This window comes from Cardiocondyla obscurior, linkage group LG13 (assembly GCF_019399895.1).
Source record: "Cardiocondyla obscurior isolate alpha-2009 linkage group LG13, Cobs3.1, whole genome shotgun sequence".
NCBI lineage: Eukaryota > Metazoa > Arthropoda > Insecta > Hymenoptera > Formicidae > Cardiocondyla > Cardiocondyla obscurior.
In genome coordinates this window covers 489,438-507,880 of record NC_091876.1, presented here as the reverse complement: position 1 = coordinate 507,880, position 18,443 = coordinate 489,438, and the positions used below count along the sequence as shown (strand labels likewise).

At 31.0% G+C, this 18,443-nt stretch overlaps 3 protein-coding genes across 4 annotated transcripts in view; 2 read left to right on the top strand and 1 right to left on the bottom strand.

The window, feature by feature from the left end:
• The window catches only part of Machr-b (muscarinic acetylcholine receptor), a 72,693-nt gene that overhangs the window by 32,222 nt on the left and 22,028 nt on the right, over window positions 1-18,443 (bottom strand). The gene's annotated exons all lie outside the window — the stretch shown is intronic.
• LOC139107666 (aminopeptidase N-like) lies at window positions 5,605-12,349 on the top strand. Its single transcript, XM_070665445.1, has 12 exons — window positions 5,605-5,933; window positions 6,440-6,965; window positions 7,060-7,503; window positions 7,847-8,045; window positions 8,243-8,549; window positions 8,642-8,723; window positions 8,919-9,328; window positions 9,555-9,832; window positions 9,954-10,138; window positions 10,551-10,856; window positions 10,940-11,015; window positions 11,596-12,349. Exons 2-12 carry the CDS (start codon window positions 6,454-6,456, stop codon window positions 11,839-11,841), a joined length of 3,045 nt encoding a protein of 1,014 aa, XP_070521546.1. The 5' UTR covers window positions 5,605-5,933; window positions 6,440-6,453; the 3' UTR covers window positions 11,842-12,349.
• On the top strand, window positions 12,448-18,337 carry LOC139107669 (aminopeptidase N-like). 2 transcript variants are annotated; one of them, XM_070665454.1, is made up of 12 exons: window positions 12,448-13,110; window positions 13,398-13,894; window positions 14,153-14,602; window positions 14,905-15,088; window positions 15,304-15,460; window positions 15,732-15,813; window positions 16,032-16,411; window positions 16,657-16,931; window positions 17,057-17,247; window positions 17,359-17,655; window positions 17,748-17,817; window positions 17,935-18,337. In XM_070665454.1, exons 2-12 carry the CDS (start codon window positions 13,416-13,418, stop codon window positions 18,073-18,075), a joined length of 2,706 nt encoding a protein of 901 aa, XP_070521555.1. In that variant the 5' UTR covers window positions 12,448-13,110; window positions 13,398-13,415; the 3' UTR covers window positions 18,076-18,337. The 2 variants fall into 2 exon arrangements, with proteins under 2 accessions (XP_070521555.1, XP_070521557.1); XM_070665456.1 differs by lacking the exon at window positions 12,448-13,110 and having other exon boundaries at window positions 13,757-13,894; window positions 14,253-14,602.

Below are 18,443 nucleotides of genomic sequence, written 5' to 3'. Positions count from 1 at the left end.
GAAGAATCGACGAAAGAGAAACGGTATGAGCACTTTTATGTAAAAAAAATATAAATGACAAATTTTTTTCAAGTAAGTATACTCTCTAAATTTCTTCGAGCAATCGATTAATGTGACTTTTCATTTATAAGTCATTTCCTGTTTGTTGCGGAATGAATTTTTTACTTTATAAAATAAAGCCTTTATCTTAAGAAATTTCGAGGGTATACATATATTTAATTTACATCCATATACTTGGTAGAAAAAGTTAAAATATTTTTCACGCAACGTCGAAATATTTATCGTAGCCAAAATCTAGTTGGTGATGGATAGCAACGATTGGACGGATAATAGGGCGTTAGTGCTCGCATTAAAGCACAAATGTGCTTCTATTTGATCTACCTGAAACGAGAAACCGCTTCACGGAACCTACGTCATTTCTGACGTCCCTGCGCTACTATATTCCGTACTTTCTGTGCATCGGAGTTAATTTTGGATCACGCTCCACAGTACTCAATCGCACACGATCTCCATTGAACCCAACGCCTGTTGTAAGATCGGGGTGTCCGTGAAAACGATAGCTTCGACTATAACATATATTCGGTGCATCTTATTGAGCAAAACTGGCAAAAGTAAGGAATTACCTTGGAATTTTAACGAATAAAAAAACATTGGGAATAAAATTTCAGTCAAGTACACTTAAGATTAAGCCAAAATATTATACAGCGATAAAAATATATAATAAAATTACACTAGCATTTTTTAATGCTCCTGACGTAAAAAATTTGCATCGAAATAACATTGAATTTTTGTACGAGGATGCAGGTTTCAATGAGCGGTATCTGCCGGGCAAAAGAAAAGCCGTCATCACGTGTGCAAACTTGAATGGAATAATATCAGAGTGAATTTTCGGTGAGATCTAGTCGGAAGGGGACAGGTAAAAGACAGCCTTCGGAATGACGTCGGGACGGAATGAACGGCCGGAGCAAGAGAAAGACCATGGAGGTTTGCAATGAAAAGGTAAAGGCGAAAGTAAGAGGGAACGAGCGGAGGGGTTAGGCTAGGTTCTCATCATCCTCCGCTAATATTTACTCGTATAGACACAAAGCCACCCCCTGGTCATCTAAAGAAAGATTTCCCTTTCTTTCTTTAGTGCTGATAAAGATATAAGGAAGTCGTTCACATGACCATGCTTAACTTTTCACTGGCCGGTAGCGATAGTCTCTCGTTGTGGCTTTTACGAAATGACAAAATCGTTATTGAGGAGCTGAATAATAATTGGAATAAAAATCATCGATACTATTGATTTACTAATTTAAGAACGAGAGCGCTTTGTACGTAAGGCGCATACTTGTTACTTTTAATTTATTTGAGTGACAAATTGTAACGTGTAAAGTGCCAAATATTTAATACATCGTATGTAGGTAATATTTCAACATATTTAACGTTGCAACAATATCGAAATAATACATACCTATGACACAGGCTTGCCCCGAAACTCAATTTATTAGATATAGTATCTATATCTTACGCGAATATTGTGCTTTTCAATATAAGTTAGGTTTTCCAAGAATATGCTCGACTCGATGCAAATGCACCTTATTTGAACAAGTCTGAATTGATCATATATGCTTTACCATTGAAAGCTATGATTTTTAGGTCAACTTAGTTTCTTTTACTTTCTCATATTTGATAAAAAGTTTTTTTTTTTTTTTCTTTTTCTTATAACGAAGCCTTATAAAGTGGCGAAATAACAAAAATTACTTGCAGTATTAAACGGTCTAACGACAAACAACGAATTATGTAAATAGTATCTACATCATGTTTCACTTCATTGTACTGTGTATGCACCGTGCATTTAATCGCGTATGCACGGCACGAATGGAACGTCAGAAGAAGAGAGGATGAGGCTTTCAAACGGCTCTGTAATCGAATTTCAAAGCTTCCGTCATCGATGTTACCGGGGCAGACAAGGTAGGCGATGCAGGAGGCAGTTTGCAAAGGTCCTCCGAGGAAAACTCGCCTTCGTCGGCCTGACTGAATTAGGCTTTCGGTCCCGGCTAAATGCTCGACTTTTTATTTTACCGCTTCCTTTTGCACGACAACCGTCGTCGCCTTCGTTCGATTAGCGATCCGCGGCTCTTGATTTGATTTCGACGCGACGTAGACTCGGCAAAGCCTTGCAGAACGACTATTTGGATCGAAACTTGATGCTAATTAATTAATCACTTTAAAGACGTGTATTTATGCAAATATTATAAATACATAAATTACTATGTAAGTAAAATAGTAAAAGAGGTATAAATATCCTAAGCAAGTAGAGAGCAAGATTAAAATAATATTTCTGTACGTAACATTTTTTTCCTACACATATCGTTTGATCATAAAATATTAGAATTATTAAGTATAGGAAAAAAAAAAAAAAAATCTGTAAAAATGCAAATCTTCGCAATGGATATTTTTATTCGTTATTAGTTGACAGATTTTCAAACGAATCGTTGCTTTGTCCTGGCGCAGTTTTTTATGAAAATAAAAAAAAAAAACAATCGAGTAAACGTAATTTTATTACACGGCTCGTGTTTGCACTTTTCTAACGCGCGAATAACACGCATGTATATATTTTACAAAACAGAAGCACGAAATTAAAAATATTATTTCACTTATATAATGTTTGCAATTATAAGTAGACGATGATTTTGCAGAATTTGAAACTTTTTAAATCCCAAGTTCTTTCACAGTACGCTCCTACGTTGGAAACATAGTGGATTTTGCTTTATGAGACATCCGATAAGAACGATAAAATTTATTATCTAATGATAATTCGATATATCAGCGCGTTTAACGAGCACAATACTTTGAAGATTGTGTAATTTAACTTTTTTAAGACGCATTTTTATTTATTTGGCAAATTTTCTTTCAAGGAAAGATGACGATTTCTTGCACAATTACATTATCATTCCGCCAAATGTTACTCGATTTGTATATTTTATTACGATTTCAACCACGCTCTTTATAATTAAAAATTTAAAATTACCTTGTTGAAATCTATAATTAGATACTCGAGTATTTCAATAGTCATTTCTAGTAAAATATATCGCAAAGATTGACAAGTTTCTATTTCCATATTGCCGATCTGAAACGCTTGCCGGATGTTCGGGGCGAAGAAACAAAATTATACATTCGCGCGTCGTCAAGGTAGTTTTCAAGTACCTTTAATGCTCCAGCGATGAATTTGTAAAGGAGAAAATTATGCAAACACATACGCGACTCACCGTTTTATCCGCACGTAGACCTGAACAAACTTTCTCGGGATTTGCTTCTCAGCGTGAGCAACACTTCGGGATCGTCACAAAGTACCTATCTGGTGGATACTGGAACTTTAAGCTTGCCATCGAGTATAATGACGTTCGAGCTTCTTCATTATGCAGGCCAATCGTGACTGCAATTTCCTTCAAGTCATCCGTTGTGCCAGCTTTCAATTATACATATAGTCCGTTTAAAACAATCTACAGAGTATCTCTATTATTTGGAAATAGTAAATCTGATTCTTTTTGAACAAAAGAAACGCGTGATAAAGATTACATTTGTAAAAAGAAAAAGAAGAAAATGAAATACGTTCGATGGAATAAAATGTGCAATTAAAACTGGAATTTATTTTAAAATAAATAACAATAAAACGTTAAAGACTTTACGACATTAGCAAGAGATTTCTGTTCCGTCTCTTTCCTCAGAAAAACAACCATCGACTTTATATCTCGTCAGCCATTAATTTCATCAGATTGCACAATACTTTACTTATCTTGTTTTAAATGTTCCTTGTAAATAAGTTATAATTGGAAAGCTACAACTGAGCTTAAGCTTAAATTTCCAATTTCCAAGGTGTATAGAACGTAGGTAAACCTCAACGCAGCCTAAAGGCAAGACATGTAGCCTACGGCAATTATATGCAAATCTCAGCAAGTTGTGCCTAAAACCTCAACATTGTCGCTACCTCAATCGAATGAGAAATAATGCGAACAAGACTCGATAATGAGTTGACGCCCAACGCGAGAAATTTAAATCAGAGAAATAAAGCGAGTATCAGAATATCAGTGGAAATTAAAAAAAAAAAAAAAGAAATTGTTAGCTAGATTTTTCAGCTTAGTCGGGAATTCCATTCGATAAGAAACGTTGACAAGAAGTAATCTTTTCTATTAGTCTTTCAATTTAGATAACATCTTAGACAATTCAGGCAGCTTATAGATTATCGTTTAATACAAATAATTATTATCTTTTCCTATCGTATATTGCAAACGACGCTGATAATGTGGAAATTTTACTCGCGACAAAGGGAAGTCGTTGTTACAAATAATTAATATGACAGCTACGTAGTCTTATTTCAAATAACATATGGATGGTGTACAAGCTCGAGGAGATTTTAAAACCGCGTTTTATTATTATCACGTGCTGTTTTACTCTATATATTTTTTAAATTGGCATAACGGAATTCAAAATTCTTTTACGTGACGTAGATACGCATTTGACTCTGGTTACATTAAAATCTAAAGTAACAAAAAATTTACATTTGCTTCAAGATACATTTGTTTGACGTAAAAGTTGTGCAATTTACACGTACGCCAGAGCCAAGTCTCGGGGCTAAATTAAAGAAACGGACAGCTCTATTGTTGCTCCTCTCCAAGTTTGATGCTACGATGACATAAATACAAATGAGAATACACACAATCTTTCGCGCGATATCGATTACCTAAGACAATAAGAAAAAATTAAAAAGTTACCGTGCATACATTTCGAATCTGATTCATACTTGATCGCAGTCGATCACTTTGCTATAGTATGTGTTTGTTTCACGTTATCTTAGAATTTCTTAGGTAATCTCGATATCGCTATATGTGTAACAATTTCGCAAAACAGATATGATTATCTGACGATCGCATGATAATATATTTTTTCGAATAATTTCTTATTTAAATTGTACATGTGTGTAAAATTCATTATTAGCTAATTTTAAAAAATTAATAAAGTTACAAATTAATTATTTTGTATACGTTTCTTTAACTCTGTATCGCGACCCTCGTGCGTTTTGAGGGCAATGTCCTAAGTGGATCAATCAGCTTTTATCTTTATCTGCGGAAATATACGGTAGAAAAAAAAAATGTAACTTAAAATCTTACTTTATATATATATTGTATATATCATTGTATATATTATTGTAAATAAACTAAAAAGTATTATATTATTATTGTTTTAAGAAAATCTATTTACAAATTATTTCAATATTTGATTAATTAAATATGATTCACCTGTGGCATCGATGCTACATAAGTGCGGTTTAAAGTAATATAAAATATACTTCTTTACATTATATACTATTTTGAAGCTTCCTGACAAAAGTGAAATTAATTCCTATATAATTATTACATTCACGAATAACAATAAAAAAAATATGTATATTTTTAAATTAAATGCAAGTTTATTTTTTAAAAATCGAACTTTGTAATGCAAAAGTAAAAATTCTTAGTAGCATTATTAAAATCGATACGACATATCGAGTATTACAATTCGATATGACTTGATATGATAAAAAGCTAGATTTCTGGCATGATAACTTTTGGCTGAGTCTGCTATTGATTGGTCGGATAACATTGTATTTTAGTTATCGCGTTATCAGCGGTGTCGGTGCTAAAATTGTCCCGGAAATTTCGCGACTCTGGTTCGGGATAGTCCATTTACTTCTTTAACTTCGAAGAGTATAATACTTTTTGCTCTAAAAGAGCCTGGAGATAAGATTAAAAGTGACATCGATATTTTTTCCCTTTTTTTTTTTTTTTTTCAACGTTACATCGTCACTATCTTATAAAGCCCGAAATTTCGATCAAGCAGTCTTTCGACAAATCTCGCCTCTGCGGGGACGAGGGATCGACCCGCACGGGTTTCCATCTTTAATTAGCTTTAAGGTAAGTCACTTATTTTAAAATTGTACCGTCACACAATAATTTATTATTATAAATAAATTTACGATTTTATTAATAGAAATTTATAATACATAATAATTGTTCCTTTGTCAAGAAATCTTTAACTCTGTACAGTAATATTTTACATATTATTTACAAAAATTAAATTGATATCTCTCGTCTACAATTTATACTTTATATTAACATTATAAATTTTTGCAAATTTTGCAAAGTTTAATATATTTAGTTTAAAATAAAAACAATAAGACGTTAGATTATTTATAAGTTTCAATTCTTTTTTAAATTTATTATATAAATATTAATTACATTATTTTTCAAAAATTAATAAAAATTAACAATGAGTGATTTGTGTGAGATGTCTAATGCATTTTATTATACTCTGATTGGGTTACGTAATCTTAAATACATTATCTAATTGTATTAAGTACTTACAAATATATTGAATCTGTATTTTAATTGTATTTCATAAAATTTCTCTATTCGTGTAGGTACAACGTTAATAATGAAGTCTTTGCTGCTGTTGATGCTTGTCTTAGCGGTGTGCTGGGCGAGTAAACCTATTACATTTTATGATGTGTCTCCAAAAAATGATCAAGAAATTTTAGATGACTATAAATTACCGGACAATGTAATCCCTACGTCATATGAAATCGAATTAAGCCCGATTTTTGAGTCTGATAAAGAGGAAGAAAGTTTCACTTTTAAAGGAAAATCTATTATTCAACTAGAGATTTTGAAGGATACATATACCATAACGTTTCATGCCCATGAAGAACTTAATATTACAAATATTATTTTAACAATTCCATCTGAACCTAAACCTAAAGATCTTAAACCAAAACTGTCGTTCGTTCCGCAAAAGGATTTTGTAATTCTCACTTTTGATGAACCATTAAAAAACGAAGAAGGCTTAGCAACCATAGCAACCTTAACTTTGGAATATACTGGAAAGTTAAATGATGATGATTTACGTGGATTTTATAGAAGTTCTTACCAAGATAAAAAGAAAAAGAAGTAAGATAACGGTTAAAATTATGTGAAAAAAGTTTCTTTGTTATTACAAACAATTTTTAATTCTTGTCATAATACAATAATTTATTCATTATAGATGGCTTGCAACGACTCATTTTGAACCAGTAGGCGCAAGAAGAGCCTTTCCATGTTGGGACGAACCACATATAAAATCATTCTTTACTATTAGTATTAAACCTCCTAATGGTTATGAAGTGATTTCAAATATGAATGGAAAAAAAGATCAAAACACTTGGACTTTCAACAAAACACCAAAAATGTCCACTTACCTCGTGGCTTTTGTAGTTTCGGATTTTCAGTCTATCGAGAAAAAAAAAAATAGTAATTTTAAAGTTTGGGCAAAACCTACAGTACAGAAAGATTCGATGAATTTTGCACTTGAGTATGGATTAAAAACGTTGGATGAACTCAGCAATTATACCAATTACAATTATAGTGAAACAATGACGAAAATGGATCAAATTGCGATTCCAGATTTTGCTGCCGGCGCTATGGAAAACTGGGGTCTTGTGACGTACAAGTAGGTTCAACAATTTTTAATCGAAAATAAGTTTGAGGTTTCTAAATAAATAAAAGCAAAGTCCAAAAAGTTTTCCAAAAGTTCGCACTTTCTAAATATTAATAATTGTAACCGTTTGCTGCATTGATTGTCACGAAAATTACTCTCAAATAACAAATTTTGTATTAAACGTAAAAATTTTTATTTTACACAACTAGTTTAAAAGTTTGGGGAAAACACACGTAATTATTTCACAAAGTATGACTTGAATAAGTAATATAAACTAAAATAATTATTACAAGCGCGCAGTAAAATTTTATCGTTGTATAAAAAAACGGTGATATACATATTGTTTATGTTCCAGAGAACCTCGACTTCTTTATATAGATGGTCAGAACACCACGGAAGATAAGCAAAGCATAGCAACAGTAATTGCTCACGAATTCGCTCACCAATGGTTTGGTAATTTGGTTACTTGCAAAAAGTGGAATTATGTTTGGTTAAATGAAGGCTTTGCTACTTTCTTTCAATATTATATTTCTGATAAGGTTGTTTCAAAATTGGTAGGTATATAAAATACCATATTTTTTTTATTTAACACATCAATTAAGTATTCTTTAATAGAAATCATAATTTATAATTAACATCATTACTTATTTAACTGTATTTATTCGATATAAAAAGCTTCATCTTTGAGAAGACATACGCAATTAGTATTATCTACCATAATTAAAATTATCAACTAATTGTTAAAATACAGGCTGAGGAAAAAAAAGATAAAGACAAAGACAAAGATGACAAAGACAAATATGACAAAGACAAAGATGACAAAGACAAAGATGACAAAGACAAAGATGACAAAGACAAAGATGACAAAGACAAAGATGACAAAGAAGAAAAAGAAGAAGATACGTGGCGTCTTATGGAACAATTTGTTATTAGAAATGTGCAGGCGTCATCATTTGTTGTTGACGCAGATAATAAAACTCGTGCATTAAATCCTCAAAACAGTATACAAACTCCTGCTCAAATTAGTAGTTTGTTTGATGATATTGCTTATAAAAAAGGTAAATCAAATTTTTTTTTTTTTTTGGTAAGATAATGCAAAAAAGAAATGTTAGAATCATTATTCGGATTTACATTATTTATTTTTGTACAGGTGCTTCTATTCTTTATATGATGTACGGATTCTTATCGGAAGATGTTTTCCAACAAGGTCTTCAAAAATATCTAAATGATCAGTGAGTTCATTATTATACGTATTGTACACAATAATGAAAAAGAAAAAAACGACACTTGTGCACATTTTAAGTTCTAATAGTTGTCTTCTGCATTTTCATTTGTAACAGTTAATAGAAATATAATCGATGCCGCGTATAGTATTTAAAACAATAGTATAAGATAAAAAAAATTATTATAAAATTTGTTGATTTCAGCAAATTTGATTCCGTTGATTCCAACGATTTCTTTACATCTGTCGAAAATAGCGATAAGGATATCAAAAATATTTTACCGAAAGACAAAAAGCTTGAAGATGTGATGGATAATTGGGTAAACAAACCTGGATATCCAGTTATCACTGTGCAATGGGAAAAGGAGAAGGAAAAAACTGGAAACAAACTTACTATAACACAGGAACGATTTTTTTTGGAAAAACCAGTGAAAAAAGATGAGACTAAGTGGTACATACCCATCAACTACATTGTGTTTAACAAAGATAAAGATGGTAAAAATAAACGCTCAGATAATTTCGAATGGATGACACCCGACAACGAATCTAAGATAATTACGTTAAATAAAGAAGAGATTGAAGCAAAATCGATACTTTTTAATACAGATCAAACAGGTACGCCCTAATTATCGTTACTTTATACAAATATTACTAATTATAGTTATACTATGTGTGCAACTGACAATTTACTTAGTTATTTTACTAGCAATGCTACAAACAATTTTGTTGACATAAACAATTAAACACATACAGAACTTATTTTTATAATTATGAAAGCAATGAAAAGCACATTTTGATGTAAAACAGATTTTTGTAATTAAATTTAGTAATTGCTTTACAGGATATTATCGTGTAAATTACGACGATACACTCTGGGAATTATTGGTGAAATATTTAAACACGAAAGATTACAAAGATATAAGCGCAATCAACCGCGCTCAATTGATCGATGATGCATTAAATCTCGCGCGAGCAGGATTTTCATCGTATTCGAAAGGATTGAGCATTACGACGTATTTGACAAGAGAAGTTGATTACATTCCATGGTATGCCGCTGCTAGAGCTTTCAATTACCTAGACAGCGTTTTACGGGGTGGAAAAAATTACGCAGCATATCATGTAAGTTATAAATGAGAGGACAACGCCACGTCACATATATATGTGCACGCTTCAATGATAAAAAGGAAGCAAATAATTATGTGCAAGTGTCGTTCTAACGTATTATTACGATAAATTTCAGAAATACGTCGCTGAATTAATAGAGCCTTTTTCATCAAAAGTCAACTATAACGATGCGGAAAATGGTACCCATGTGGATAAGCTAGCAAAAGTATTAGCGCTGAACACAGCTTGTCAATATGGAGAAAAAAAATGTGTGAAGTTTGTTGTCGCCGAGTTTCAAAACTGGTTGAATGAAAAAAACAAGTAAGTCGCACATTCATGAAATCGTAATTACGATTATATTATACCTGCGCTAATAACAAGCGAATCTCAGGTGCGTCAAGGGTAAAACAGACCCCACTACTTGATAGGATTGAATAAGTTTATTTTAACCTTACCTAAGCTGATTGGCGGGGTCCGTTTCACCCTGTGAGTATCTGAAACGCTTTCTAAATAATTATGAGATTCTTAATAATTTATCGTTAAATTGAAGTATATTGAACTACAGGGCAAATACATGTGGGTGTTTTGCTTTGAAAATGTTTTATAAATGTTTTATAAATTAAAAAATTCTTTGCTACAAAACGAAATAACACATAATATAAAAGTGATGTAAATGTCTTCTTAACGTGCACATCCAGGGTACAAGTTGTGATAGTTATTTGCGTATTTACAGCAAGTTGCCTTTAGATTTGAGAAGAGGAATTCTTTGCGCCGCGTTGAGAAATGCAGACGAGAAAACGTGGGATGCAACACTAGAAAAATATGATAATATCGAAGACGAGGATATAAAGGCGGACGTTTTGGCCGGTCTTGGCTGCGCGTCCAATCGAAATGCCGAGAAATTCCTCAACAAAACTCTCGAAAAGAAACCTGTCGTCGGTATTTTTGCAGCAATGAATTCGATAAATGCGGGTAACGCCGAGTCTTTTGGAATCCTCGTAAAATTCATTACCAATAATATCGAAAAGATAAGAGAGGTGTAAGTTACTTTTCATTGTTTACTTTGATAACGCGAACAATGCGTCAGAAGACCGAAGATAATATAATAATTTTTTTTTCCAGAGATAAAGATAACTCTTTGCTGACTCTCCTTAATAACCTTTCTCACAAAGTAGTGACAATAGAACAATATGCTGAGGTAATACCTACATTATTTGTCTCTCTCTCTCTCTCTTTCTTATTTCACTTACTAAATTGATATTTTTGCAAAATTGAAATTATTAAAAAACATTCCGATTTAACAATGATATTGCACGTATCGCACATTGCATCAATTACTTTTTGTTATAATCTTAGCAGTACAATTTAATTGATGTCTAATCAATGAACAATTAATATGCAACATGCAGTTAATGCATTTGTAATTTTAAGCTGTCTTAAAATTGAACACTTGTTTTATTAAACAGGAACGCAATCGGGCACCATATGTGAACACATTAGGTCGCGATAGCATATCTTTTGTGTAATCAAATTTTAGTAATTAGATGAGACATTTTATTCCTATCTCGTCCTTGATCACGTTCTTGTATCTTATCTCGGAGTAGATCGATCAAGTGTTTCACATTTTGTTTCACTAAATGAAACGTTGCTTCTCCAAAATATAATTAATTTTTATCGACTACATATTATACTATAGAAATACGAATAACATACGATAATCAATATTAATAAGAAATTATGTGCAAGTATTTAAACAATTTTCGTTTTTTTCATTTTAGATATCTTTGCTCATACACAAACAAGTGCAAGACCTTGAAAAAGTCAACGGATTGTCCGTGGCAATACGCAACCTTGCTTGGATCAACAATTATCGGGTTGAGGTTGAGAAGTTCATAGTAAAAAACTGCAAATCTTGTCAAAGCAAAAAAGAAGAAGAAGAAGATGATGAACCAGACTCTGCGAGTTCCATTACCGTGACATCAATTCTTCTAATTATTTCATTGTTGTTTACACGATTCTATTAAAGAATTAAATTAATCACGTGATGTAATATCTTTAATTAATCGATTAACTTTTCCTGGATCGTATTTTTTCGATAAAATCAATATCGGGGATAGAATACTTTATCGATTCTTTCAACAATAATTTTGTCGTTGAGACATTATTGCGTTTAATTTTGTTAATATAAAGAGCTAAGATTTTAAGAAAATTATATTTTACTCTCATAATTTCTCATGCTTCAGCTTCAAGTTATAACAATTAAATTTATAATACGAGCGTGCGTTTGTCATAATTTATGAGAGAAGAATGATCTATTTGATAACGCTGAAACGTAATATTTAAAATTATTTATAAATCAAAGATTAAAATACAAAATTATTTTATGTACCGCGAGAATTTAATGTTGTATAATTATACTAAAAATTTATTAAAACGTGCAAAACAATGAAATAATTGTATGTACTAATAATATAATTGTAAATATCCTGATTGCTATTTATGCCTCATAAATAAAGTAGCCCATTTAATTTATATTTAATTTAATTTTATTTTAAAAGGTAGATTTAATTGCCGCCTCGCTTTTTCGCGACCCTGAATGGCTCTTCGCTCACTTTGTATCGCGGAAGTAAACGCCAACTGTCAAAAAGATTTATGTTACACTGACAATTCCAAACGACATTGCGTTCGGTGGAAAAGGCTACTTCCCAACTGTTGCAAAAATCGTAAATCTACGTAACGTTTGCTTCCAGATTCGACCAAAATTAAAAGCATATGTTAATTAAATTCATAATTTTTTTAACCAGTTTCAAAGTAGCTTTTTTCGGTGAACGCGGTCAAGGTATCGCGCTAATTGATCGCCTACATATTATTTGGTGCCTATTAGTCACTAAACAATTACAGTAATAAAAGAAACTCTGGGACAGAGCTGTGATTTTACACACACGTGATATCACGTGCAACAATGGAAATCGTTTAATTTATATTCTTCCGTGTATTTAAAAATTATAATGCGTAACATAACTCCTCGTTTCATAATATGTCACACGGGTCAATTGTGTAAATTATTCATACGGTTTGACAAGTTCAAAATAACAATAGATGACTATCGAATATCCGATCGTCATACCAAATACAACGTATTCACGTGAAATGTTATAAATAGAGAAGAGGAGCCACTTCTTTTCACAAGTAAAGACATTTTACTGTCGAGTAAAATATATCTAGCTGTTGTAATTTTTTGCGGCCTTATTTCGGCGATTATATTTGCACAAATAAATACGTAGAACAAAAAGGTAATATTTAGCACATATGTATACCGACGACAACGAGGAACTGATTACAACACGAGAATTATTATATTCCGCTAACGTTTTGCCAGATAATCACGAATTACAGATTTAAATGTCAATTGATGCTCTTGATAAGCTTGGCATTATTTATATATTTACATAGACTTTCTTTTTAAAAACTAATTTATTTAAAACGTAGTAATTAAAGATTAAAAAAAAAAAAAAAATTAAATAGAATATAATGTTGATAGAATTTTTTTTTTTTTTTTTACAAACTGTGATCTATACAGGTATTTGAAAGAATTGGTATGGCGTTTCTGAAAATATTAGCAAACGTAGGCCTACTATTCACCGTTGTAACAACCCTTCCTATTGACGGAGATTCAGGGAATAACTCGATCGCCACCATAAATTATCGTTTACCAGACAATGTAGTGCCGGTGCATTACAACATCGAACTGATACCGTACATTGTGGAGAATAATTTTACCTTTGACGGGAAATCCTACATCACCATTGAGATCTGTCGCGCAACGCGAGATTTAAGCTTGCACATGCTGGATTTGATGATAAACGAAACAGCAACGTCATTAGTTGACAGCGATACTGTCATCTATACACCAATCGCGCATAATTACGACAATGAAACGGAAATTCTAACTCTTCCCTTTGACGATGAATTATCTATTGGAATTTATAATTTAACTATCCAATACGTCGGAATTCTAAACAATGATCTATACGGGTTCTTCAGAACATCGTACGTTAATGAAAATGGAAATAAAGTGTGAGTACATATAATACATATAATGAAATTACATTTATTCATTTTACTTGAAATCGAGTTGTTAAGTTTCCAAATAAATAAGTATAAACTTTTATTTAAAAAAACGTCTAATAATGACCCATATCATGGCCAGATTGCGATAGAATATATTGTTCAAGTAATTCATGAATCACATTTAAGTAAATGTTTTTTTTTTTATTTATTTTTTTTTACTTTATTCGCGAAAATGAACAGCGCGTTACCATTGAATTGTGATAGGTGGTTAGCCGCATCGCATTTTGAGCCAACTTGGGCACGACGAGCGTTCCCATGTTGGGACGAGCCAGCATTAAAAGCTACTTTCAATATTTCTATAAAGCATCATCGAAACTACACGGCCGTGTCAAATATGCCGATACTAGATCAGTCAGACGACGAAGACGATACGATGTGGACACACTTTGACACGACACCGCTCATGTCCACCTATCTCGTAGCGTTTGTGGTATCCGATTACGTTCAAATTCCGAATGAAGATAAAACGCTAAATATGTGGTGCAGATCGGCATTGGCACGACATTCAAAATTCGCGCAGGAGATTGCGTTAAAAGCTAGAGAAATATTGACAAGGTATACCAACACCACCGTTAAAGTTCCAAAAATGGATCATTTAGCGGTTCCGCAATTGACAGCTGGAGCCATGGAAAATTGGGGACTAATTATTTACAAGTAACGCAACATAATTAAAAAATTAAAGTATTAAAAAAATTACTGACCCGTTATTGCTCTCACATTTTAAATTGAAATTTTGTCGTTATATTTTATATTGACAAATTATTACTACTATACATGCTCACGTTTAAAATTGTATGACTGTTTAAATTAATTCTTTTTTTTTTATGTTTAAACTATTAATTATTAACAAACAGAACAAAAAGTATCTTTTTTTTTTAATAATTAAAATACATAATATTAATTAGGCAGAATTTTTCTAAATATAATATTTAATTGTGTCGTAAAATAATTTTTAGTGAAAATAACTTTGCCTACAATGAGAAAAAAGACACACGACATCAAAAAATGCGAGTAGCAATAACAGCAGCGCATGAAATGGCTCATCAATGGTTTGGTAATGTAGTCAGTCCACGTTGGTGGTCCCACGTATGGCTAAATGAAGGATTTGCTTCATTTTTCGAAGAATATGTCATCGACGAGGTTAATTTTTATGTTTTTACAAATATGCTTATATGCTTTTGAATAATAAACCGTCGTTTGTGTAATAGATAAGCTAAATAATTGCATAAAAATTACATTTCTAATTGGCTATAAAATATAAAAATTGTTTAAAAGTATTTCTTAGTAACAAAAATATTCTACTAATGTTTAATTAAATATTTTTTAAAACTTTTTAGAGTTCTGTATGATTTTAGATTTTCAAAGATTGGCGAATAATGGACTTCTTTGTTATCGAAACTCAACAATCAGCACTCCAAATTGACATTGCTAGAAATATGAAACCTATTACATTTGAAGTCAACCAACGCAAAGAAATTAATTCGCTCTTTTCTGATTCCAGTTACGGCAAAGGTGAGATTAAGTAAACGTAAACATAATTCTAGAGGTTCCAAACGTACGTAATACCAAAGAGGAAAATATAACTACGATAGGAAAATTTATTTCGTTGCCATTTAGTGGTGCTTAAAATTTTTGCCGTAAAAATAAAGAAAATCATAAAAAAAATACGCATTTAAATTGCAAAAATTGCCTACTGTTGAAAATTAATTAGTTACGTTTGCGAGCCTGTGGTGTTGTGTCATTTTAACAAGTTAGTTATGCTTTATAATATTAATTATCGCAGCGCCCGCTATACTGCGCATGTTACAGCACATTGTTACTCCTGATGTATTTCGCAACGGCATCATTAAATATTTGCACAAGCAGTAAGCATCCACATTTCTCTATCTTGAGCAAAAAGTATTCAATGTGATAAGAATTATTGTGTTTGATACTAATACTTTTACAATTTATGAGAAATGGAACTAACAACAGTTTTATTTAACGATAAAATTATGTCGTTTTGTTTATTACAAGTACCTACATATATACATATGTATGTTTGAATTATCTTTTATAATTAGTTAAAATGTTGTATTTATAGTCAATTTAGTACAGCTTCTTCCGACGACTTGTGGAATGCTTTGCAAGCAGCCCTTGATGAATCCGACATTTCGCACAATTCTTACAAATTAAAAGAAGTAATGGACAGCTGGTTAAAACAAAGGCATTATCCGGTGGTACGTGTGAATCGAAATTGGGACACCGGTGAAATAACATTAACGCAAGAACATTTTCGTTCTAAAAATGCAAGTGAGCGCGTAGACAGTGATAAGTGGTGGATACCTTTGACTTTTGCTACGCAAACGAACCCCGATTTCTCCAATACTTTACCTACTTATTGGCTAAGACCACAAGACAAAAATATAACCATCGAAGGAATCGATCCGAATGATTGGATTATAGTCAACGTACAACAAATAGGTAAGTATACTTTATATGTAGTAAAAATTTAACAATAATTTAATTACATTTAAACAATTATTTTTTATAAAATATAAAATATCAAAAATATTTTTACGTGTAATGCTAACTTATTTTATAATCTATGATAATAATTTTTTTTATCAAATTCGAATGTAAAGAAATTTTAATAAAGTTTTTTTTTTTTTTTTTTATAAACCCGGAAGTAATAATATGGTTTGTAATGTTAATTATTTTTTTAATAGGATACTTTCGCGTTAATTACGATGATTCAAGTTGGAAAAAAATTGCAAATTATCTCAATTCTGACAATTATACCAAAATACATGTGCTTAATCGTGCATCAATAATTGACGACGCTTATCATTTTCTGATAACACATCAACTCGATATCAATATATTTTTGGAACTTGCCAATTATCTTTCCCAAGAAATAGATTTGGTAGCGTTATATCCTATGTTTAATATATTAGAGTTTACACAAGGATTTTACAATTTTCCAGAAACTGATTACTATAAGGTAAATATCAAGATAGTGTTATAAATAATTATTTAAAAATATGTATATTATAATAAATATACATAATTTAATTAATTAAAGTAGAACAATTATTAAGTTAACTTTTCTATTATTTTTACACGCAGCAATTCATACTGAATATTCTGGATAAACTTATTAAAAGTGTAGGATATGAAGAAGATCCTGTAGAGAATAACCTTACAAAACTAAAGAGAGCTATGATTTTAAGATGGGCATGTAATTTCGGTCATTCCGAGTGTAAGAAAACAGCCAATGTTAAATTAAATGAATATATTGCAAATCCCGAAACATATAGGTAATTTTCTTTGAAATTAATTAAGGCTATAACATATGTATAATAAAAAGTAATAAGACATTATTTAATACAAAGGTTTAAACTAATTTTTTTTAAATTGCGTACATGTAGAGTACCCTCAGATTTAAAGCACTGGACATATTGTAATGGGATAAAGGAAGCCAATATATCCACTTGGAATAAACTAATGGATATGTATCTCATCAATCACAACGCAGATATATTGGAATATTTAACTTGTTCCGAAAATCCTGATATTTTAATAAGTTTCATAAATAAAAGTGCTTTAAACGATTCCATAATACAGAAAAATTACTATAGTATTATTTCAAGTATTATTCAATATCATTCAGAGAAGGACGCAGTACTGAATTATATGTTAGAAAATCTAAAAATAATAACCCCAAAGTAACAGAATCTTTTAGTGTTAATACATATAATTACTCAGTAAACACAAAATAAGTTTTAATTCTTTTTTTTTTTTTCTTTTTTTTTAATAGGGAGACCAACGAGGAAAGAATGTTAACCGGTATTATCTACAGCGTGTATTCGCTTGAACGACTTGATAAGGTAATTTTTCTTTAATGTTTTTTTTTTTTTTTTTGATTAATAATTAAATTCCTTTATTTCTATTTTACCATCGATAACTATATAAAAATTAAATTTTTTTATATAATTGTGATGTAGATCAGAGACTTTGTGGAAAGTAAATTTGAAGGGACAGCATTTGAGGATCTTCAACGTACAATAGAACGGCGTAAATCGAAACTGATAAGTATATTTAACAAATTTTCATCATTTATAATAAAAGAAAATAACATTTTATAAAAACCGTAATTAATTATAAAAGAATAATTATGTTTTTTAAATATTACTTTTTAAATTTATTAGGAAATTTCTTACGTTTAACTTGCAATATACTATAAGAAATTACTTTATACCAAAATATCTTCTACTCTATATGTATCTGTAGGTAATTTTACGTTATTATATTATACATATTATTACCTTTATATGCTTATTTAATATATTGTATTTTGTAATGAAATGTAATTAACTGGTTTAATTGAAAATAAAATGTGTACATGTATTATTGTGTGTGTGTGTGGGGCGGAGGGGGGGGGGCAAGGGTTGTGTTGAATATAGCCAAAATATATTTAAAAGATTATAAAAAGTTGTCACGATATACAAATAAG